The sequence below is a fragment of the Anomaloglossus baeobatrachus genome, chromosome 5, assembly GCF_048569485.1.
Source record: "Anomaloglossus baeobatrachus isolate aAnoBae1 chromosome 5, aAnoBae1.hap1, whole genome shotgun sequence".
Classification (NCBI taxonomy): domain Eukaryota; kingdom Metazoa; phylum Chordata; class Amphibia; order Anura; family Aromobatidae; genus Anomaloglossus; species Anomaloglossus baeobatrachus.
Window position 1 is genome coordinate 402,538,904 of NC_134357.1, and position 20,757 is coordinate 402,559,660.

A 20,757-nucleotide genomic window follows, 5' to 3' on the forward strand; every position below is an offset into this window, starting at 1 on the left:
AGCCAGATGAAAAATGATTGATTGCTCTCAGTGAGAGAAACAAAATTATAATTTTGTGGTTGTGATACCTTTTAATGGCTAACTAAAATAAAATATGATGTTATAAAGCAAGCTTTCGAGACATCTCAGGTCTCTTCATCAGGCATGGTATGACAAAATATCTGAAGAAACACAAATATATACACAAAACAGGGCAGAGCGATGCATAGTAAAAGGACATTTAAATAAACAATAATAATAATAATTAATAATAATTTGTGTTTCTTCAGATATTTTGTCATACCATGCCTGAGGAAGAGACCTGAGATGTCTCGAAAGCTTGCTTTATAACATCATATTTTATTTTACTTAGCAATTAAAAGGTATCACAACTACAAAATTGTAATTTTGTTTCTCTCACTGAGAGCAATCAATCATTTTTCAACTGGCTAACACGGTACCAAAACCTTTTTCTTTTAATCCACAAATTTATAGCGCACCAATCACCAGGATTTTCCTAAATAAACTAAAGCCAGTGCTATACTGGTGCTATCATGCTAATTCTATACATACCTTTACTTGTTAGATTGGATGTTGAGTTTTTGAAATTCAAGCAACTAAAGTTTGTGAAATCAGTAGCTTTTTGATTGGCAGCAGCTGCTGAGCAGATAATAGCTGGGGTGGGTTTTCATAGTTATTTCCACCCCTCTGCCTGTTCCTCCTCCTATCTTTTATTCATGCTAATTCCAATATAGCGCTAATGTTTGTGAGTATATCCCGGTGGCTAGAAGGACCTTGGGTGTGACCACCTTGGTTAGTGGGCATGTCCTGCTTGGTTGGTGGGCATGGTGATGTTTCCTCCTACCCACTATAATGATTCAAAGGGGGGCTTCACCCCCCCCATACCTCCTCATCTGGGGGTCTTACCCCCAGACACTTGCTTCTTTTATAATCAACTCCATGCCCACATGAACTTAGAAAAATAATGTTGCTTCTTGGTATCAGCTATGTTAGTGGAGACCCTGCCCCTTCTGGTCACATGGGATTGACCTCAGCAGAGGTCATTGCAAATCTCTGGGGAAAAAGACAAAAACACCTTTAACCTCCTGTATGCCAGCAATTCCAGACGGTTTCTTCTCTCGAGATTGCAGGGAATAGAATGTCAAGAATGAACAAAGGGCATAGAGGGACCTGGCCCCGAAACAACCAATGGCTTGGCAGAAATATTAAGTAGATGTGCCTTGTTAAAAATGTTATATGAGATATGCTTTCAAACCCCAAAACGTACCTAAGACCCGACACCATATCCTCCTCATAAATAATTAAATAGAACAGACTAGACCCTATTTAAGTATATACAGACCCCTAAACTAAGAGACGTCAGAGAACACTTTTTAGATGAAAACCCGAAACCATGACCCTTAAATTAATGCAGGCCCTAGACCCCCTGAAATAATACAGACCACAGGCTAGACCCCCTAAATTTAGATCCTAGTCCCCCTAAAATTATAATGACCCTCTAAAGTAATACAGACCCCAAACGTTCCACACGGAAGCAAACTCCCAGACCTGGCCCCCTAAAATAATTCACACTGAGTCCAGACCGGAGAAACTCTCCTCACCTTGGTCCGACAGTTTGCCATCATCTTCATTCCTGGACACTCCCAGACACAATGCCCGGACGCCTGTCCTAGCTTTGCCCCTCAGTCGTGGGTGCAGACGAAGATAACACAAGAGGACACAATGCACCTGGTAGATCTGCCTGCTGTTACGAGAAGAGGACATCTTTTTTTCTAGCAGTCTCCAGGGGAGTTGGCAAAAATGGATGAGTTTGGAAAAATGATAAATTATTATCTAGCCTTTATTTAAATCACATGGAACATAACAGAATTAATGGTGCCATCTTCTGGTGCTTGGTATCATACCATCTCTAGTTCTAATATCTGCTTCATTCTGTCATGTAGGTGCTGGGATGACTATGAAAACATTTACTGGTGGATAATCAAGACCCCAATATTAGTTGCTATATTTGTAAGTACCAATTGGTGAAACAGATTATATATACTTGTTTGTTACTATGGCTCTCATAGGACATTAAGTAAAAAAAAAAACATCACTGAAAAAGAAATGGCCCTATCAACATCAGGTCAGCTTACCAATGCACTAATAGGATGCAGCAGACCACATGATAAAGGTGGGGGCAGCACAGGTGGAAAATACTGATGAAATAGCCACTCAGAGATGAGACTTACAGAGGGTGCCAGTCACTTAAATACAGTTAGGCCCAGAAATATTTGGACAGTGACACAATTTTCGCGAGTTGGGCTCTGCATGCCACCACATTGGATTTGAAATGAAACCTCTACAACAGAATTCAAGTGCAGATTGTAACGTTTAATTTGAAGGTTTGAACAAAAATATCTGATAGAAATTGCAGGAATTGTACACATTTCTTTACAAACACTCCACATTTTAGGAGGTCAAAAGTAATTGGACAAATAAACCAAACCCAAACAAAATATTTTTATTTTCAATATTTTGTTGCGAATCCTTTGGAGGCAATCACTGCCTTAAGTCTGGAACCCATGGACATCACCAAACGCTGGGTTTCCTCCTTCTTAATGCTTTGCCAGGCCTTTACAGCCGCAGCCTTCAGGTCTTGCTTGTTTGTGGGTCTTTCCGTCTTAAGTCTGGATTTGAGCAAGTGAAATGCATGCTCAATTGGGTTAAGATCTGGTGATTGACTTGGCCATTGCAGAATGTTCCACTTTTTTGCACTCATGAACTCCTGGGTAGCTTTGGCTGTATGCTTGGGGTCATTGTCTATCTGTACTATGATGCGCCGTCCGATCAACTTTGCGGCATTTGGCTGAATCTGGGCTGAAAGTATATCCCTGTACACTTCAGAATTCATCCGGCTACTCTTGTCTGCTGTTATGTCATCAATAAACACAAGTGACCCAGTGCCATTGAAAGCCATGCATGCCCATGCCATCACGTTGCCTCCACCATGTTTTACAGAGGATGTGGTGTGCCTTGGATCATGTGCCGTTCCCTTTTTTCTCCAAACTTTTTTCTTCCCATCATTCTGGTACAGGTTGATCTTTGTCTCATCTGTCCATAGAATACTTTTCCAGAACTGAGCTGGCTTCATGAGGTGTTTTTCAGCAAATTTAACTCTGGTCTGTCTATTTTTGGAATTGATGAATGGTTTGCATCTAGATGTGAACCCTTTGTATTTACTTTCATGGAGTCTTCTCTTTACTGTTGACTTAGAGACAGATACACCTACTTCACTGAGAGTGTTCTGGACTTCAGTTGATGTTGTGAACGGGTTCTTCTTCACCAAAGAAAGTATGCGGCGATCATCCACCACTGTTGTCATCCGTGGATGCCCAGGCCTTTTTGAGTTCCCAAGCTCACCAGTCAATTCCTTTTTTCTCAGAATGTACCCGACTGTTGATTTTGCTACTCCAAGCATGTCTGCTATCTCTCTGATGGATTTTTTCTTTTTTTTCAGCCTCAGGATGTACTGCTTCACCTCAATTGAGAGTTCCTTAGACCGCATGTTGTCTGGTCACAGCAACAGCTTCCAAATGCAAAACCACACACCTGTAATCAACCCCAGACCTTTTAACTACTTCATTGATTACAGGTTAACGAGGGAGACGCCTTCAGAGTTAATTGCAGCCCTTAGAGTCCCTTGTCCAATTACTTTTGGTCCCTTGAAAAAGAGGAGGCTATGCATTACAGAGCTATGATTCCTAAACCCTTTCTCCGATTTGGATGTGAAAAGTCTCATATTGCAGCTGGGAGTGTGCACTTTCAGCCCATATTATATATATAATTGTATTTCTGAACATGTTTTTGTAAACAGCTAAAATAACAAAACTTGTGTCACTGTCCAAATATTTCTGGACCTAACTGTACGTGTGGAACACAACAAGAAAAAGAAATGTGTCAAGAAACTGGGGATCACCATATAAATAACATGATTTTATCAGACAATATAACAAGCAAAGAGCTACTTAACATGTAAAATCACTTAAAGGGCCAAAGGACTAGAACTGAATCCTGAAAAGCACTCATAATAAAGTGCAAATGACGGTATCCCATGAACAATAGCTGAAGTTGATAATACAGGGTCGGATATGGATATAAATTTACAATGCCAACATAACCCACAGAAACAAGGAATTAAAGATAACACAGACATCTTAGAATAATGGACTCATTAGCGGTAAGAGACAGAAGAGTGTGCAAGAATTTTATAAGGGCCTTTGTGGCGCCCCAGCGGTCTGGTCACCACTGCAGTGTTGCCCTCCTCAAAAGGGTTAATGCTGAGCCTGGAGGTAGTTGGGGAAATCCATTGGCCAGTAAGTACCATCATTCAACACAGTTTCTCTCCCAGGCCAGCAGAGGGAGCTCTAAACCTGGAGTTCCAGGGAGCCTTCCTTAAGCCCTGACCTGGGGGAGGAGTTAGTCAGTCTGTGAGGAGAGTTCAGAGAGACAAGGACTCGAGTAGTATGGTGTGTGAGCTGGGAGCTGAGCCGGATCGCTCGGCCCAGGAAAACACATCCACAGAGAGGCAAAAAGGAGGAGAACATTGGGAGTGGAGCGCAGCCAGCTCACCCCGACGTCGTAGCTAAAGAAATTGAATATCGGAGTTCAGGGCCACTCAAGTACCGGAGGTGGGAGCCCAGAAAGAAAGAACGGCACCCTTGACAGTCCACGCAGCCCACCATATGGGAGAGGTAACAAATCACCTCAGAGAGCAGCAGAACGGGTCTCAGTATAATGAAACAGTGGGACCCAGTTTACACCAACAGAGCGTAGGGAGCAGGCCTCATTACTCACCTGGCCAGTGTGAGACCCCCGACTGCTTCCAGGCCACCGGATCGCCATTACCACCTGTAACAGGCTCCCTGGACTTCACTGGTTGGACAAGTAAAGGAGAAGGTAAAAGGAAATTACTGTCTGTGTCTGTTCCTTTCCACTGCCCTGTCGGCCCTGCACTTCGCCCACAAACACCATAGACTTCACCAAGCACCAAAGGTTCACCCGGGGTACCCGCTCTACCTGTGGAGAGCAAGAAACACCTTAGCTGCCATAACAACAGCCCCGGAGGTCCCTTCCAGCAGCTGCGGCTCCATAGCTGCAAATTACCACAGGTGGCGTCACGAATCTTATATAAACTTTAACTCTATCATCACCCCCAATACCGCCACATTAACTGACCCCACCAGGGCCATGGAATCGGGCCCCGCCACCGCTGACTACCCCGGACTAGTCCGGCCTGACACCGAGTCACCTAAGGCCCTGGGGTGGGCGAGTCACCCTTTTCAGCCCAAAAGCTCCTCATAATGCACAATTCCTCCTACTTTGGAGGTAGAAATGCTCCCCTTGACCTCTTGGGCCCCTGTGCAGCCGCACAGTTTGCACCAATGGTATGTCGCTGCTGAATGGACCCCCCTGAAGCATCAAAAAAATGGAATGATAGCTGCTGACACCACCAAAAAAAGATACATTTCCAATAAAATAGGCATGTAAATACATGACAATATAGACAATATATGGAATTAGAGTCAGGCCGGATGATAAAATTAGCTACTACCAAAGATAAAGAACGGTGCTAGGAGATAACTCTGTAACATCAGGAGGACCTGTACGTAGCCTGAATGACCCATACAAGCTGCGTAAAGGGATATCCATGCATTTCTAGTCGTTCGGCTTTTTAAAGGGAACCTGTCAGCAGAAATTTCCCCTAAAACCTAACAGATTCCCCCTCTGCAGCTCCTGGGCTGCATTCTAGAAAGGTCCCTGTTATTATTGTGCCCCCTTTCTGACCAAAAAAAAGAGTTTATAAAGAGGTACCTTTTTGGCTTCGGATTCTATAAATGTGACACGGGGGCGGGCAGCCTGATGGCCGTTATTCTGCCCCCTGGTCCTGTATGCCGCCCCCATCGCTGATTTCCATACTTTTGGACGCCGCCCACTGCTCCAGCCATCCCCGCGCATGCCCAGTGCCAGTCTCAGGGGACTGAGCACTGTGACTGCTGGTGACGTCTGCGCAGGCAAGTGATTATGGGCGGGACTGTGACTGTTATCAGCAAGTACCCGCCCATAATCTCGTGAGCGCGCAAACCTCTCCAGCGTCACACTGTGCTCAGTGTAGATGCTAGACTGTATGGGCTGCTTCCACGGATGATGTCCCTTTGTCACATGATAGTATTTTGAACACGCCCCTATCACGTGACAAAGGGACGTCATCCCTGGAAGCAGCCCATACAGTCTAGCATCTACACTGAGCACAGTGTGACCACTGGAGAGGTTTGCGCGCTCACGAGATTATGGGCGGGTACTTGCTGATAACAGTCACAGTCCCGCCCATAATCACTTGCCTGCGCACACGTCACCAGCAGTCACAGTGCTCAGTCCCCTGAGACTGGCACTGGGCATGTGCGGGGATGGCTGGAGCAGTGGGCGGCGTCCAAAAGTATGGAAATCAGCGATGGGGGCGGCATACAGGACCAGGGGGCAGAATAACGGCCATCAGGCTGCCCGCCCCCGTGTCACATTTATAGAATCCGAAGCCAAAAAGGTACCTCTTTATAAACTCTTTTTTTTGGTCAGAAAGGGGGCACAATAATAACAGGGACCTTTCTAGAATGCAGCCCAGGAGCTGCAGAGGGGGAATCTGTTAGGTTTTAGGGGAAATTTCTGCTGACAGGTTCCCTTTAAGTGATTTAAAATGTTTGTTGGCTCATTACTTGTAATATTATCTAATAAAATCATATTATTTATATGGTGATCGCCCATTTCTTGACACATTTCTTTTTCTTATTGTGTTCCAGTCTGTTTTGGATGTTCTGGTGGTGATCTCATCGTAAGAATGGTGCCCTTTCTGGCTTACAGCCTATTGATGATGCCCATAGTATTAGATCAGGCTGCCGAGCACTATGACTGCACCCCACAATGACAGACACTCCAATTCACCCAACCAACACCAAAGTGCCTGGCTACATTCAGCGTTGCTATTCCGGTCAGCCTTCGCATATAAGAACAGATGAGTGTCTGACATCTGTGCAGTTCTCAAAACTTTGAGGAATCAACCAAGATGGTGAGCAGCAATGACACCATAATTAGCGTAACCATCTTGCTTCTGCGTCTACTGAAATGCTTGCTACTCACAAAGAGGAAGCTATGCATGTGGACCAGGTGGAGATGGGGAAAGAAAGTACACAGGGTGATACTCACCAGCCCAGCCACATCTCATCTTCTCAGCTCGGATTGGGTGATAACGAGGTGGAGAAGGCTGAGGAAAAGGAGGAGGAATAGGATATGGTTGCCTGTGCTACAAAGGGTACTACCAACACCCACTTCTCATCTGTTCAGGGTGGATGGCCTGAAGACGAGGAGCAGGAGGAAGAGAAAGAGGTGGAGGAGGAAATAGAGAGTTGTCCTCGAAATGGGGTGAGGGAAGTCTTGTCTGTTGTGAGTCTGGCACACATGGCAGACTTTATGTCCCATTGGTTTTCCTGTGACTGTACCGCCCCGCGGGCTCGGCTGCGACCGCCGAGCCGCTCGGATCCGTGCCCGTACTGCGGGTGGTGGCTCAAGCCTCTCACGTCGCTCTGCAAGGGAGTTGGCGCTACACACGGGGATTTGGGTATTTAGTTTGGGATGATAGTTTGTGACGCCACCCACGGGTTGTGGTGATTATGGACACCACAGCTGCGGTGAAGGCATGGGGGCTCCCGGGAATGATGTAATGGCGCAGCTAGGTGTTGACCCCTCCGTGGGTAGGGGGTGTTGGTCCCGGGGCCCGGTAGGCGACGGCCGGGGTGCAGGGTGAAGTGTTGCGGTGCAGTGCGGTGCGGTTCAGTGCGGTGCGGTGCCTGATGGCAGTGGTGTACTCACTCTGACACAAGACACTGGAGTCTCTGGTAAACCAAATGGAGTGATTAACGGGGCCCACAGCCGGCTGCAGCTTCTTCCAGATAGGTTGGTGGTTTCCGCCTTTCTCCTGCACCTCTGTGTGTAAATGTTTTGACTCCAATGCCTAGACACCGGTAGTCCGCTCCCGACTTGTATATGCCGGAGGAGCCCGTTTGCCCGCAGACGCTGGCCCTTTGGGTCTCTGTGCCTTGGCGGTGTCTTTACCCTGTATGGTTGGGCTGTTGTCTTCCAAAGGGACTTGTGTGGGGTAGGTCCTTAAGTCCAGCCCATAATCAGTTGATTCGACTTTGCCTTGTCAGTTCAGGGCTTTGTACTGGGTCTGAGTACCCTGCCTGGTGCTCCGGTATCCAGTTGGCTCCCCGGTTCGGTTCCGGTGGGCCACTACCCTGTCCCGGTCCCTTACGGTTCCACCGGTCATTTTCCGGTCTCCTGCAGGCAGCCACCACCGTCTGCCTCCTTGCCAATGGTGACTGGGCTCCGACCCAGCCACCGGAGTAGTTTTTGGCAGGCCTGAGCGCAGGTCTGCCTGTGAACTTGTCTGCTATACACTCCTCCTTGAACTTGACTCCTCTAGAGCCTGAGCTAGACTCCTGTGTTTCCCGCCTCAAGGCCTGTGAACTCCTCGGTGGGCGGAGCCCACTGCTTGGCTCCACCCCCCTGTTGTGGACATCAAACCTGGAGGGTGGTGACAAGAGTTTTAGTTTGGCTGGTGTTACCTAACCGGGAGGGGGTGTGGTGTTGTGTGTGACTACCTGGGATGACCTGGATAGTCCAGGGCGTCACATGACCCTTGCGTTATACACATTTTGACCAACAGGGATTACTGGTTGTTCACATTTCTCAACCTATGCTACAAGGAGAACTAGATATATCTCCTTCCTGCAGCAGAGAGGGCTACTAAAATAGTGCTATGTCCGAAGGCCATAGTTCAAGAATTGTTCAAAAAATTCCCATCTGACAAGACTGGCGACAGAGGTCATAGTTCTTTGGACAACCAAGGAGTAGAGAGGAGGGAGACACTGAGCAGGACCAACAGAGGCAGGGGAATACTATCAAATTTCTGGGACAGTTTAATTAGACCCTCCCAGCGCCAAGGCCCTGATTTGCGGGATACTCTGAAAAAAAGGTAAAAGTTTATGAAAATGGTGAAGGAGTACCTAGCAGATCGTACCAGCTTCCTCCCTGATTCCTCAGTGCCGTACAATTATTGGGTATCCAAGCTTAACAAGTGGCATGAACTGTCCCTCTAAGTCTTGGAGGTGCTGGCCTGCCCTGATGCTAGCTTTTTGCTGTTTTTTAGAACCACCAGGGGAATAATAACTGCTAGGCGTATCCGCATGTCAATGGAAAATGCTGACAGACTGACTCTAATCAAAATGAACAAGGCCTGGATTGGCCCAAACTTTTCAAATTCACTGAACGACAGCAGTGGAACCTAAAGCCAATTAAAATGTTCCTTTTTTTCCTCATGTATTCCCATGCACCCCTTCCCACTCAGACAAGGGTATACATTTCTTGTTTTTTTTTGTTTTTGATGTCCTCGTCCACCATATCAACAGGGTCATGATGCGGCCCTGACTGATTAAATTTTTCCAGGGTGTTTATGATGCTCTACTACATAATTTTTAGAGGCCTACCTCTAAAATTCCCTTACATGTTTTCCAGGGTGTATTGCAGTCCCTCCTAATTTATGGCAGCCCTTGCACTGAGTGCATAGGGTTTATGAGTCTGGAGTCTAAATACCTAACAATTTTAACAAAATGTTTATGAGGCCCTTCTTTATGTCTAATACAGTGTGTATCGGAATCCCTCTTCCTTCTGATTTTTGTCAGTTCTTGCATTGTCTGCATAGGCTTTGTGAATGTCAGAGTTCATCCTTCTTATATTAAACAGGATGTGTCTGACCATGTCACACTCACCACATGCACAGATAGGGTAGTAAAATGTTAAAATTATATTTACCAGTGAATGCTTTTTTCATCATTGAAAGCAATTGATAAAATTGTATGTGTGAACATAGCCTAAAGGCTACTTTACACACTGCAATATCGGTCCCGATATCGCTAGTGTGGGTACCCGCCCCATCTGTTGCGCGACACGGGCATATCGCTGCCCGTGCCGCACAACATCGCCCAGACCCGTCACACATACTTACCTGTCCGGCGACGTCGCTGTGACCGGCGAACCGCCTCCTTTCTAAGGGGGCGGTCCATGCAGCGTCACAGCGACGTCACTGAAACGTCACTGAACCGCCGCCCTATAGCAGCGGAGGGGCGGAGATGAGCGGGACGTAACATCCCGCCCACCTCCTTCCTTCCGCATAGCGGCCGGGAGGCAGGTAAGGGGAGCTTCCTCGTTCCTGCGGTGTCACACGGAGCGATGTGTGCTGCCGCACGAACGAGGAACAACTTCGTTACTGCTGCAGTAACGATTTTTAAGAATGGACCCCCATGTCACCGATTAGCGATTTTGCACGTTTTTGCAACGATGCAAAATCGCTTATCGGTGTCACACGCAACGGCATCGCTAATGCGGCCGGATGTGCGTCACAAATTCCGTGGCCCCAACGACTCCGCATTAGCGATGTCGCAGCGTGTAAAGCCTGCTTAAGGGATAGAGAAGGTTTGTTTTTTTTTTTTTTTAAATTTGCCTTTTATACAAATCATTATACAGGAAATAATGTTCTCTAACATTTTTTTCCTGTAAAATCTATTTTACCTTTGGTTTTGTATATTTTATTGTAACTCCGCAAAAGTGACAACATTGTTCCTGTCAACGACCTGGGAGTCAGAGATGCATTCAGATATCTTCCACCTGCTGTTACCATTCCATTTCACTGCTGTTTTTATCCATTTCACCTCCTGGGAGGGTCTGCTGGAAAAATGCTTGAATTTCCCATGGACTTTCATTATACTCTTTACTCAATTTGCGCACGTCTGAACAGACGACTTGCCCAATTCGAGTAACGAGCACTTCAACATTTCAGTGCTTGCTCATCATTAGTGATAAACAATTTATAGATAGATGTGGTGCTTTAATTTTTTTTTTAATAAAGGGAGCCATGTTTTATGAGTCATAACAAAAGGAAGTAGCTAATTCCAAGTTCTGAAAGTAAAAACTAAAGAAATGTAATTCTGCAGACCGAGAATTAGAATGAACAATCTACAGGGATATCATTTCTTCCTGTCTTCTCTTACTCTTTAGCTGAATTTCATCATATTTCTAAATGTGATCCGAATTCTTCTGCAAAAAATTCGATGTCCAGATATCAGTAAAAACTACAAGCAGCAGTACATGTGAGTAATATTGAGACAACTTACATTTACACATAGAATGTAACTTCATGTTTCAAGCAAACCAGGAGTGTCACAAGAATCGGGGAGGGGCAGAGGGGACAATTGCCCTGTGAGATAAAGTCCATAGTGGTACAAAATTTCGCTCACAGCACCCCATTGTCAAGTGATGGACACCTGCGATAAGTGTCACTAATTCTTGGAGAAATTCACTGAGTGCCTTATTGGAACTGGTTATGCAAAACAAAACAGACAAAATGGGATTTTAAACCTCAACATATAACCACATAAGTATATTTCTCAAATTACAATATATGTACTTTTGGGTAAGGAGTTCAATACTGGGCTGGTGGAAGTGTGGCACCCCTGCGGCTCCAGTCGACACAGAGTACTGCAACTTATTTAAGATGCGGTATTCACCTCAGGTAAGGAGGGGGTTAATCACTGGTGTTCCACATTCACACTTTACATACAGTAAGGTGCCTTCCAACTGGGGGGATGCCCAGGGTAGATAGGATGGTGGCCATCACGAAGCATGGGACTTTCCCGGCCACTGAACCAGCCACCTGGGGGGTGGGTTCCACTTGGGGTAGAAGTAGGAGCCACTATACACAATCTTCAGTCAGTCTACCCCGGACTTCTGTTCTGGCGACAAGACACCACCACTACCTTCTTCCTTTTTCTTCTTTCACGGGGCATGTGGCTTGCCACGGAACGTTCAGCCCGGGTTCCTCACTACAGTAGTGGCAACTCTTAGAAAGGATATTTTCCAAACACCGGTGGCTTCTTCCAACTTACCCCAGGTCAACGGGGCCCATCACAGTGGGTGACCGGTACTTCCAAGGCGAGCGGCATAGACTTTGAGTAAAACACCTGGAACCCGCAAACACTGTGTCTGCCTGTCATTTCCGGTGCCACCGCCCCACGCCTCGGTGCCCGCCAACACTACAGCCCTCATCATCCTCCCCGGGGCCCGCTCCACCTATGGGGAGCAGAAACACCTCGGTTGCTACTACCATCTGCCCCGAAGGATAGAGACAGCAGCGGCGGCTAATTACTTGGCTGCATACCGCAGGTGGCGTCATGACAACAGCCTCTACCATCATCCTTATTTCCACCCATCCTTCTCCGTGTACACCTCGGGGTCACTAAACCGGGCAGGGACACCCATGACATCCTCTGATCCTCACCGGCCCAGTGACGAGTATCTTCACCGATCCCCTGGGATGCTACAGAAGCGTCTCAGATGGTGCCAACAGTTCATTGGTTAAGGAGCTCCAAATATTTGCCATGCCCTGGGCAACCCAAGTTACGGTGCTGTCAACAAGGGTGGTGATGTAGCATGTGTCCTTGGTGCTGGGTTCTAAAAAGAATTACCAGAAAGCCACTCTACATTCACCAGGACCATACAGGCTAAAACTACATTCACACGATTGTCCCGTTTTTGCGGTCTGCAAAAAACGGTCCTGTTTTTCCACATATGTATGCATCCGTTTGATAACCGCATTTGTTCTGTTCTGTTCCATATACGGGCTCTGCGCCATCCGCAAAAAAAATGGAAGGAGGGTTACATACAGTCAAAAGCTAGAAAGATAGATAGATGGATAGATATAATGTCCCACTCCCATACATTTTGTAATCTTGCACCCTTTAGTGCCTTTCATGTGGCTCTAAAGGGTGTTTATCCTTGTTTTAGCCACAAATTCATTATTTTTTCCCCCCCAAAAACGACGTGGAGTCCACCCCTATTTTTTGTAGCCAGCTCATGTGAAGCAGACAGCTGTGGTCTAGTATTCTCAGAGTAGGTATGTCCGCGGATATTGGATCCTCCTCAACCTAAAAATAGCATTCTGCAGCCACCCCAGAAGTGGCGCATTCATTACATGCGCCAATCCTGGCGCTTCGCCTCAGCTCATCCGGTTGCCCTGGTGTGGTGGCAAACGGGGTAATATATGGGGATGATACTAGTTGTGTAATGTCACCTGGCATCAAGCCCTTGCATTAGTGGTGTCATGACGTTTATCTGATACCCAACATCACTAACCAAATGAGTAATAAGAAAAAAAATGAACGACAAAAAATTTTTTATTGAAAAAATAATCCCCAATACATTCCCTCTTTCACCAATTTAGTTAAAAGATAAAACAAATCCGGGTCCGGCGTAATCCATTTTGAAGGTCCCACGATGATCCATATTCACTGTTCCAGTCAATGAAAAACAGAATGTTCCACATTGGCTGGGAGAGCAGTGCAGTGACCTGAGCTAACATCATTAGGTCAGGCCAGGTCACCGCATGGGATGACGAGCGCCAACGTCATGAGGTTATCTGAGTTCATTACGTGAGGTGATGAATTCTTCTGAACTCATGATGTCAGCACTTATCTTCCATGACCGCCGTGTTCTCACGCGAATGTTAGCACCAGTCTCAGCCCATGATACTTGATGTGAGAACACAGCGGACCATGGAACTCAGTGACGAGCGCTGACGTCACGAGTTCAGCAGAGCTCATCAACACAGGCAATGAACTTAGCTGACCTCCTGACATTCGCGCTTGTCATCACCGCAGCTGCTCACACACTGATGTGTGACCGCTGCCGGGCTAGCAGGGGCACCCATAGACTGAAGCCACATGGAGTGCTTATGCGTGGCTTCCATGTATTTTGTGGACCTATTGATTTGTACTGGGTCACAGTCCGCATTTTGCGAAACAGAATAGGACATGTTCCATAATAACGGAAGAGATATATGGACACGGAAGCTCTTCCGTGTCCCATCCATTCCTACACAAAACACAATGAAAACATGGTCTTGTCATTGTCAGTAGGTCCGCAAAAATAAAGGAACTGAGCAGGACAAATGGAATGGTCGTCTGAATAAGCCCTAAGGTATGGAATGAGCACTTGTCCCACTTTAAGAAAAGTAGCAATGACAAGGGTATTTCTGCCTGTGTACATCTTTTTACAAAATATTCAGTCAGAATACATATTATCAGATGAATAATACAGTTAAAATATGCCTCTAGGCAATAATTTAAAGTCAGGGTAAATAATAACTCAGAGTAAAACAATAAGGTAGATTGAGGTAGAATTGGTAAATGGAAAAAAGTATCCAGAATTCCAGATGATGTCCTCAGAGCATCAGGAAAAGTGTCAGGTATAATCCTATACAATTACCTGCATGAATGCCGCCTAATCAAGGCCGGACTGGCCATAGGGCAATTTTGGCATTTGTCAGAGGGGCCGCTCCCTGATGTGGGCCACTTAAGCAGTTCTGAAGGCCCTTTGATGTTGTGACAGGACGGGAGCAGCTCAAAAGAAGGAGGCGCAGCTCTGACTCCTCTCTCCAGGCATCTTGTAGTAGCAGCAAGATGTCTCTGGCTCCAACCGTGGACAGCAGTCGGCAATCAGGAGGAAGAGGCTGAGTGAGTGAGAAATCCAGCTGTGCTTCTTGTTTCAATGGCCGGTAAGTTAGTTACACTAGGGTGTATACAATGTGCACAAACTACTAACTGACCAGAAGCTCCATCAGTCACTGGAGGAGGGGGGGAAGTCAGAGCTGCTTTTATTGTTTCACAAACAGAACCAGTGTTCATTAAAGAGCACAGAGCTGATGGATATATTATGTTTTCTATGTGCAGCAATCTTAGCTCTGCTGTGTTGCCATTATATTACTTCAAATATTTCTTGACAAAAGTTAGAATGTGTGTAGAATGATGTAAGCACAGGAGAGCTGTGTTGGTAATGTGTTCGCTAATAAACTGTGTCTTAAGCTCGTTTTACACGCTACAATATATCTTACAATGTGTCGGAGGGGTTTCATAGTTTCATAGTTTCATAGTTTTTAAGGTTGAAGGGAGACTCTAAAGCGGGCTTTACACACTGCGATATCGCCCGAATTTTGTCGTTGGGGTCACGGTTTTGGTGACGCACTTCCGCAATCGTTAGCGATATAGCTTTGTGTAACAGCGTTCAGCGATGTAAAATCGTCGCAAAAGCGTGATTTATCGCTAATCGGCTACACGGGTCCTAATTCCCAAAAATCGTTACTTCAGCAGTAACGAGGTTGTTCCTCGTTCCTGCGGCATCACACATCGCTGCGTGTGACGCCGCAGGAGCGAGGAACGTCTCCCTACCTGCCTCCCGGCCGCTATGCGGAAGGAAGGAGGTGGGCGGGATGTTACGTCCCGCTCATCTCCGCCCCTCCGCTGCGATTGGGCGGCGGTTCAGTGACGTCGCTGTGACGCCGCACGAACCGCCCCCTTAGAAAGGAGGCGTTTCGCCGGTCACAGCGACGTCGCCGGACAGGTAAGTATGTGTGACGGCTCTGGGCGATGTTGTGCGGCACGGGCAGCGATATGCCCATGTCGCGCAACAGATGGGGGCGGGTACGCACACTAGCGATATCGGGACCGATATCGCAGTGTGTAAAGTAGCCTTAAGTCCATCTAGTTCAACCCGTAGCCTAACATGTTGATCCAGAGGAAGGCAAAAAAACCCCAATGTGTCAAATAAGCTCCAATGGGGAAAAAAATTCCTTCCTGACTCCACATACGGCAATCAGACTAGTTCCCTGGATCAACACCCTGTCATAAAATCCAATATACATAACTGGTAATATTATATTTTTCAATTAATGCGATCAGGCTCTGCTTAAATTTTACTTGTGAATCCCTCAATACAACATCATACGGCAGAGAGCTCCATAGTCTCACTGCTCGTACAGTAAAGAATCCTCATCTGTGATTATGATTAAACATTCTTTCCTCAAGACGTAGCGGATGCCCCCGTGTTCCAGTCGCAGGCCTAGGTGTAAAGAGATCTTTGGAAAGGTCTCTGTACTGTCCCCTCATATATTTATACATTGTGATTAGATCCCCCTAAGCCTTTGTTTTTCCTAACTAACTAACCCCAAGTTTAATAACCTGTCTTGGTATTGCAGCCCACCCATTCCTCTAATAATCTTGGTCGCTCTTCTATCTACCTGTAAGATTATGCTATTTATAACCTTCTATACTTTTGCTAGTCACGTCGTAAGTGACGCACATCCGGCATCGTAAGGTACATTGTAGTGTGTGACAGCTACGTGCGATTGAGATTGAACGGTAAAACGTTCATCGCATGCACGTCGTTCATTCCTCATGAATTGGACGTCAGATTGCTCATCGTACCCGGGGTAGCACACATCGCAGTGTGTGACACCCTGGGAATGATGAACAGATCTTACCTGCGTCCTGCAGCTCCCGGCCAGCAATGCAGAAGGAAGGAGGTGGGCGGGATGTTTATGTCCCGCTCAGGTCCGCCCCTCCGCTTCTATTGGCCGGCTGCCGCGTGACGTCGATGTGACGCCGAACGTCCCTCCCACTCCAGGAAGTGGACGTTCGCCGCCCACATCGAGGTCGTATGGACGGGTAAGTACGTGTGATGGGGCTTAATCATTTGTGCGGCACATTCAACAAAATTGAACGTGCCGCACATACGATGGGGGCGGTTACGATCGCATATGATATCGTATGCAGAATCGTAACATGTAAAGCAGGCTTAAGGCCCCCTTCACACGTCAGTGAAGAACACAGATGGTTTTCACTGATGTGATAAAGGTGCGTGTGTCCCTCCGTGTGCTGTGATTTTGGCACACGTGTGATCTCCGTGTGCTATCTGTGATAATACACGGAGAACAGGCACTTATTATACTATATATATATCTATATATATATATCTATCTATCAATACTATATATATATATATATATATATATATATATATAAATGAATAAATATTATTATTATTATATTATACTCACCTGTCCACTCTCCTGCTGTCCGTGGTGCTGATATCTTCCATGATGCTGTGTCCGGCTGCTGTTGTCTCACTGCTGCAGCTACTTCCGCGTCGGCGGTGCAGTGCATATGTATAAGTATAATTAGTCGGCCTGGAAGCAGAGACAGCAGCGGCTAAACACAGCATCGCTGGAGATGAGTGAGTTTAAAAAGCTTTTCATTTTAAATGTACGTGTTTTTCTGGTACGTGTTTCACAGATCACACCATAGTGTGGACTGGGACATTAGTGATGCCAGAAAATAAGGAACTTGTCTCCGTAAGGAAATCACGGACACGCGGGTACGCCGCATGGAGACACGCTCAGTGAGAAATCACTGATGTGTGCGCAGACTCATTGATCTTAATGGGTCTGCGTATGTCCGTGATTCTGGTACGTCTAAAAACTGTCACATATGTACCATAATCACTTACGTGTGAAGGTGCCTAAGAAACAGAAGTGAGTGTAATCTGTGCATAGCAGAGCTGTGCGTGTAATGTAGTCAAAGTAGTGAGTAGCAGAGTGGGACTGTGACTAATATAGTACAAGAAATATAGGGTTTTTTTTTATTCTACTCAATATACACAGATTCTTTCTATATTCACCAGTGTGTCTTAACCCAAAACACAAAGGCCATTGCCCCTCTTAGGCCCTGTGCGCATGGTGCATTTTTTTATGGAGATTTGGTGGTTTATCTTACAGTTTGTTGCCCAAATCTTCATGTCTATCTTTATTCCAGTAAAGTTAATGAGAATCCTGAAGTGCTGCGCTCATATGGCTTCTTTTTTACCTTGTAGATTTGGTGCAGAAAAAACCTGGAGCATGTCAATTGTTGGTGCGGTTTTTCATGCGGTTGTAGCCCTTCTAGCCAGAGGTGCATCTAGGCTTTCTGGCACCCGGGGCAAGAATCCTGTTTGGGCCCCCCCCGCCCCGCGGTTTGGGTAGTCATCATGTGACCGCTCATTCATATATGATTTGCATATTAGACAGGTGCTGACAAGCTGCTCTTCCTAAGGCCTAAGCCACACGGCGAGAATATCGGTGCGAGTGGAGTGTGATAAAACATTGCATTCCCCTCGGACCAATTCTAGCCTGTGTGTCAGCACACATGAGCGATTATTTTCTCAGCCCTAATCGGACCGAGAAAACAATCACAGCATGCTGCGATTTTAAGCTGAGACTCTTTGTCTCGCACCCATTCAAGTGAATGGGGCGAGAGAAAAATCGCACTGCACTCGCGGTACACTGGTGTACTGCCAGTGCAGTGCGAGAATGGCAATAGCTGACTACGGAGGAGAGAGGGAGATAGATCCCTCCCTCCCCTCTTCCGTGCCAGCCCGCCCCCCCGCAGCTGAGGTCTGCTCACATGATCGGACCTCAGATGCAGGCACACTCGTATGACACTCGGCTCCTGCTGTGCTACCAGCGCGAGCCAAGTCTCATGCGAGCATCGCAGTAGTGCCCCGTGTGGCCCCAGCCTAACTCTCTCAGTCTTCACTGAAAAACAGAAGTAGAAAGAGAAGTGAATTGTCACATGACTAAATATGAGACTTGCATATGAGTGGAGCGGCAATGTGATTGTGACGCCCCTGAACTAGTCAGGGTGTCACAGGGTACTGCACCCTCTTTATCTTGTGGTGCAGGACTCAACCCCTTTTGGTTCTGGGTTTCCAACCTATGGTACTGCCTCCATCCGCATCCAAAAATCCCAATCGCACCTCACACCACACCCTGTCAGACACATCAGTGGGCTGTCTAGCTGGAATAGGGCTGTCCACCTAGGGGTCGGTAGGCTGGTGGTAAGGAAGTGACTAAGGACAGAAAAAATACTCCTAAAATCTTAATTTTTATTGGTTTCGAAAAATTTATTTAAATAAATATCTATATAAATAAACAAAGGAAACCCTAAGGGTCTAAATTACAAATTATCTCACAATTTAGTGGCCCAGCCGGCGGTATATCCCAAAAAGAGGGAATATGAATAAGAACATGATTAAGACCTGAGCGTCGAAGCACGTTGTTCTGCTCCTATATGGTTCCTTGTGATGGCACTTCATGGGCTGGATTTTAATGAATTCTAAATAAAAAGATGGACTTTTAAATTTATACCCAGTGCTGGATTTTTCTTCTAAAAAGAGGGAATAGTTATATCGCTCCACCAGTCAACTTTACAATCAAGAATAAATCACAAAATCACAATCATTATGAAATCAATCAACCATAAGTTGTTTTATCTAGATCCAATAAATATCAGCATACTGAAAGAGGAAAAGTATATATCACTATGGGGTATACAAATGGATTTACCAATATATCTCACATGTGACAGTATGACATATGTGTATGTGTTACGAACTGTAACATTTACTTAACACTATATGTAGTTTTAATTATACTAGAAGGTGGCCCGATTCTAACGCATCGGGTATTCTAGAATTTATTGTGTAGTTAATGTATGATTTTTGTTATATATATATATATAGATGTTTTTGTGTGTAGTTGCCAAGTGTTTGTGTAGGGCGCTGTACATGTTCTGGGTGTGGCGGGGGGTGAGAGCGGTGTTGTTTGTGTGTTGCATTGTGTGTGTTGCGTTGTTTGTGGAGCGCTGTGTGTCTGCAGCGTTGTATGTGTGGTGCTGTGTGTGTTGCGCGGTTTGTGTGGGTGTGTGTGTGGGGTGCGTGTGTGTGTTTTGGGGGGTGGTATGTTTTGTGCAGTGTGTGTGTGTTGGAGGCATAGTCTTGGGGAGAGAGGAGTATAATAGGAGAAGTAGTACTGGGGAGAGAGGAGTATAATAGGAGGAGTAGTTCTGGGGAGAGAGGAGTATAATACGAGGAGTAGTCTGGGGGGAAGAGGAGTATAATAGAAGGAGTAGTCCTGGGGAGAGAGGAGTAGTACTTGAGGTGAGGAGTATAATAGGAGGAGTAGTCCTGGGGAGAGAGGAGTATAATAGGAGGAGTAGTCCTGGGGGAAAATGAGTATAATAGGAGGAGTAGTCCTGGGGGAGAGGAGTATAATAGGAGGAGTAGTCATGGGGGGAGAGGAGTATAATAGGAGGAGTAGTCCTGGGGGAAAATGAGAATTATAGGAGGAGTAGTCCTGGGGGAGAGGAGTATAATAGGAGGAGTAGTCATGGGGGGAGAGGAGTATAATAGAAGGAGTAGTCCTGGGGAAAGAGGAGTATAATAGGAGGAGTAGTCCTGGGGGGAAATGAGTATAATAGGAGGAGTAGTCCTGGGGGGAGAGGAGTATAATAGAAGGAGTAGTCCTGGGGAAAGAGGAGTATAATAGGAGGAGTAGTCCTGGAGGTGAGGAGTATAATAGGAGGAGTAGTCCTCGTGGGAGAGGAGTATAATAGGAGGAGTAGTCCTGGGGAGAGAGGAGTATAATAGGAGTAGTCCTGGGGGGAAATGAGTATAATAGGAGGAGTAGTCCTGGGGGGAGAGGAGTATAATAGGAGGAGTAGTCCTGGGGAGAGAGGAGGATAATAGGAGGAGTAGTCCTGGGGGGAGAGGAGTCTAATAGGAGGAGTAATCCTGGGGGGAGAAGTTTAATAGGAGGAGTAGTCCTGGGGGGAGGAGTCTAATAGGAGGAGTAGTCCTGTGGGGAGAAGAGTCTAATAGGAGGAGTAGTCCTGGGGGGAGGAGTCTAATAGGAGGAGTAGTCCTGGGGGAGAGGAGTATAATAGGAGGAGTAGTCCTGGGGAGAGAGGA

At 46.3% G+C, this 20,757-nt stretch overlaps 1 protein-coding gene across 3 annotated transcripts in view; it reads left to right on the forward strand.

The window, feature by feature from the left end:
• The window catches only part of LOC142310214 (vasoactive intestinal polypeptide receptor 1-like), a 281,055-nt gene that overhangs the window by 214,550 nt on the left and 45,748 nt on the right, over positions 1-20,757 (forward strand). For all 3 annotated transcript variants that reach the window (XM_075347700.1, XM_075347701.1, XM_075347702.1), the window contains exons 9-10: positions 1,944-2,010; positions 11,143-11,234. In XM_075347700.1, coding sequence (XP_075203815.1) covers positions 1,944-2,010; positions 11,143-11,234 — 159 coding nt within the window. The remainder of the gene's footprint in view (positions 1-1,943; positions 2,011-11,142; positions 11,235-20,757) is intronic.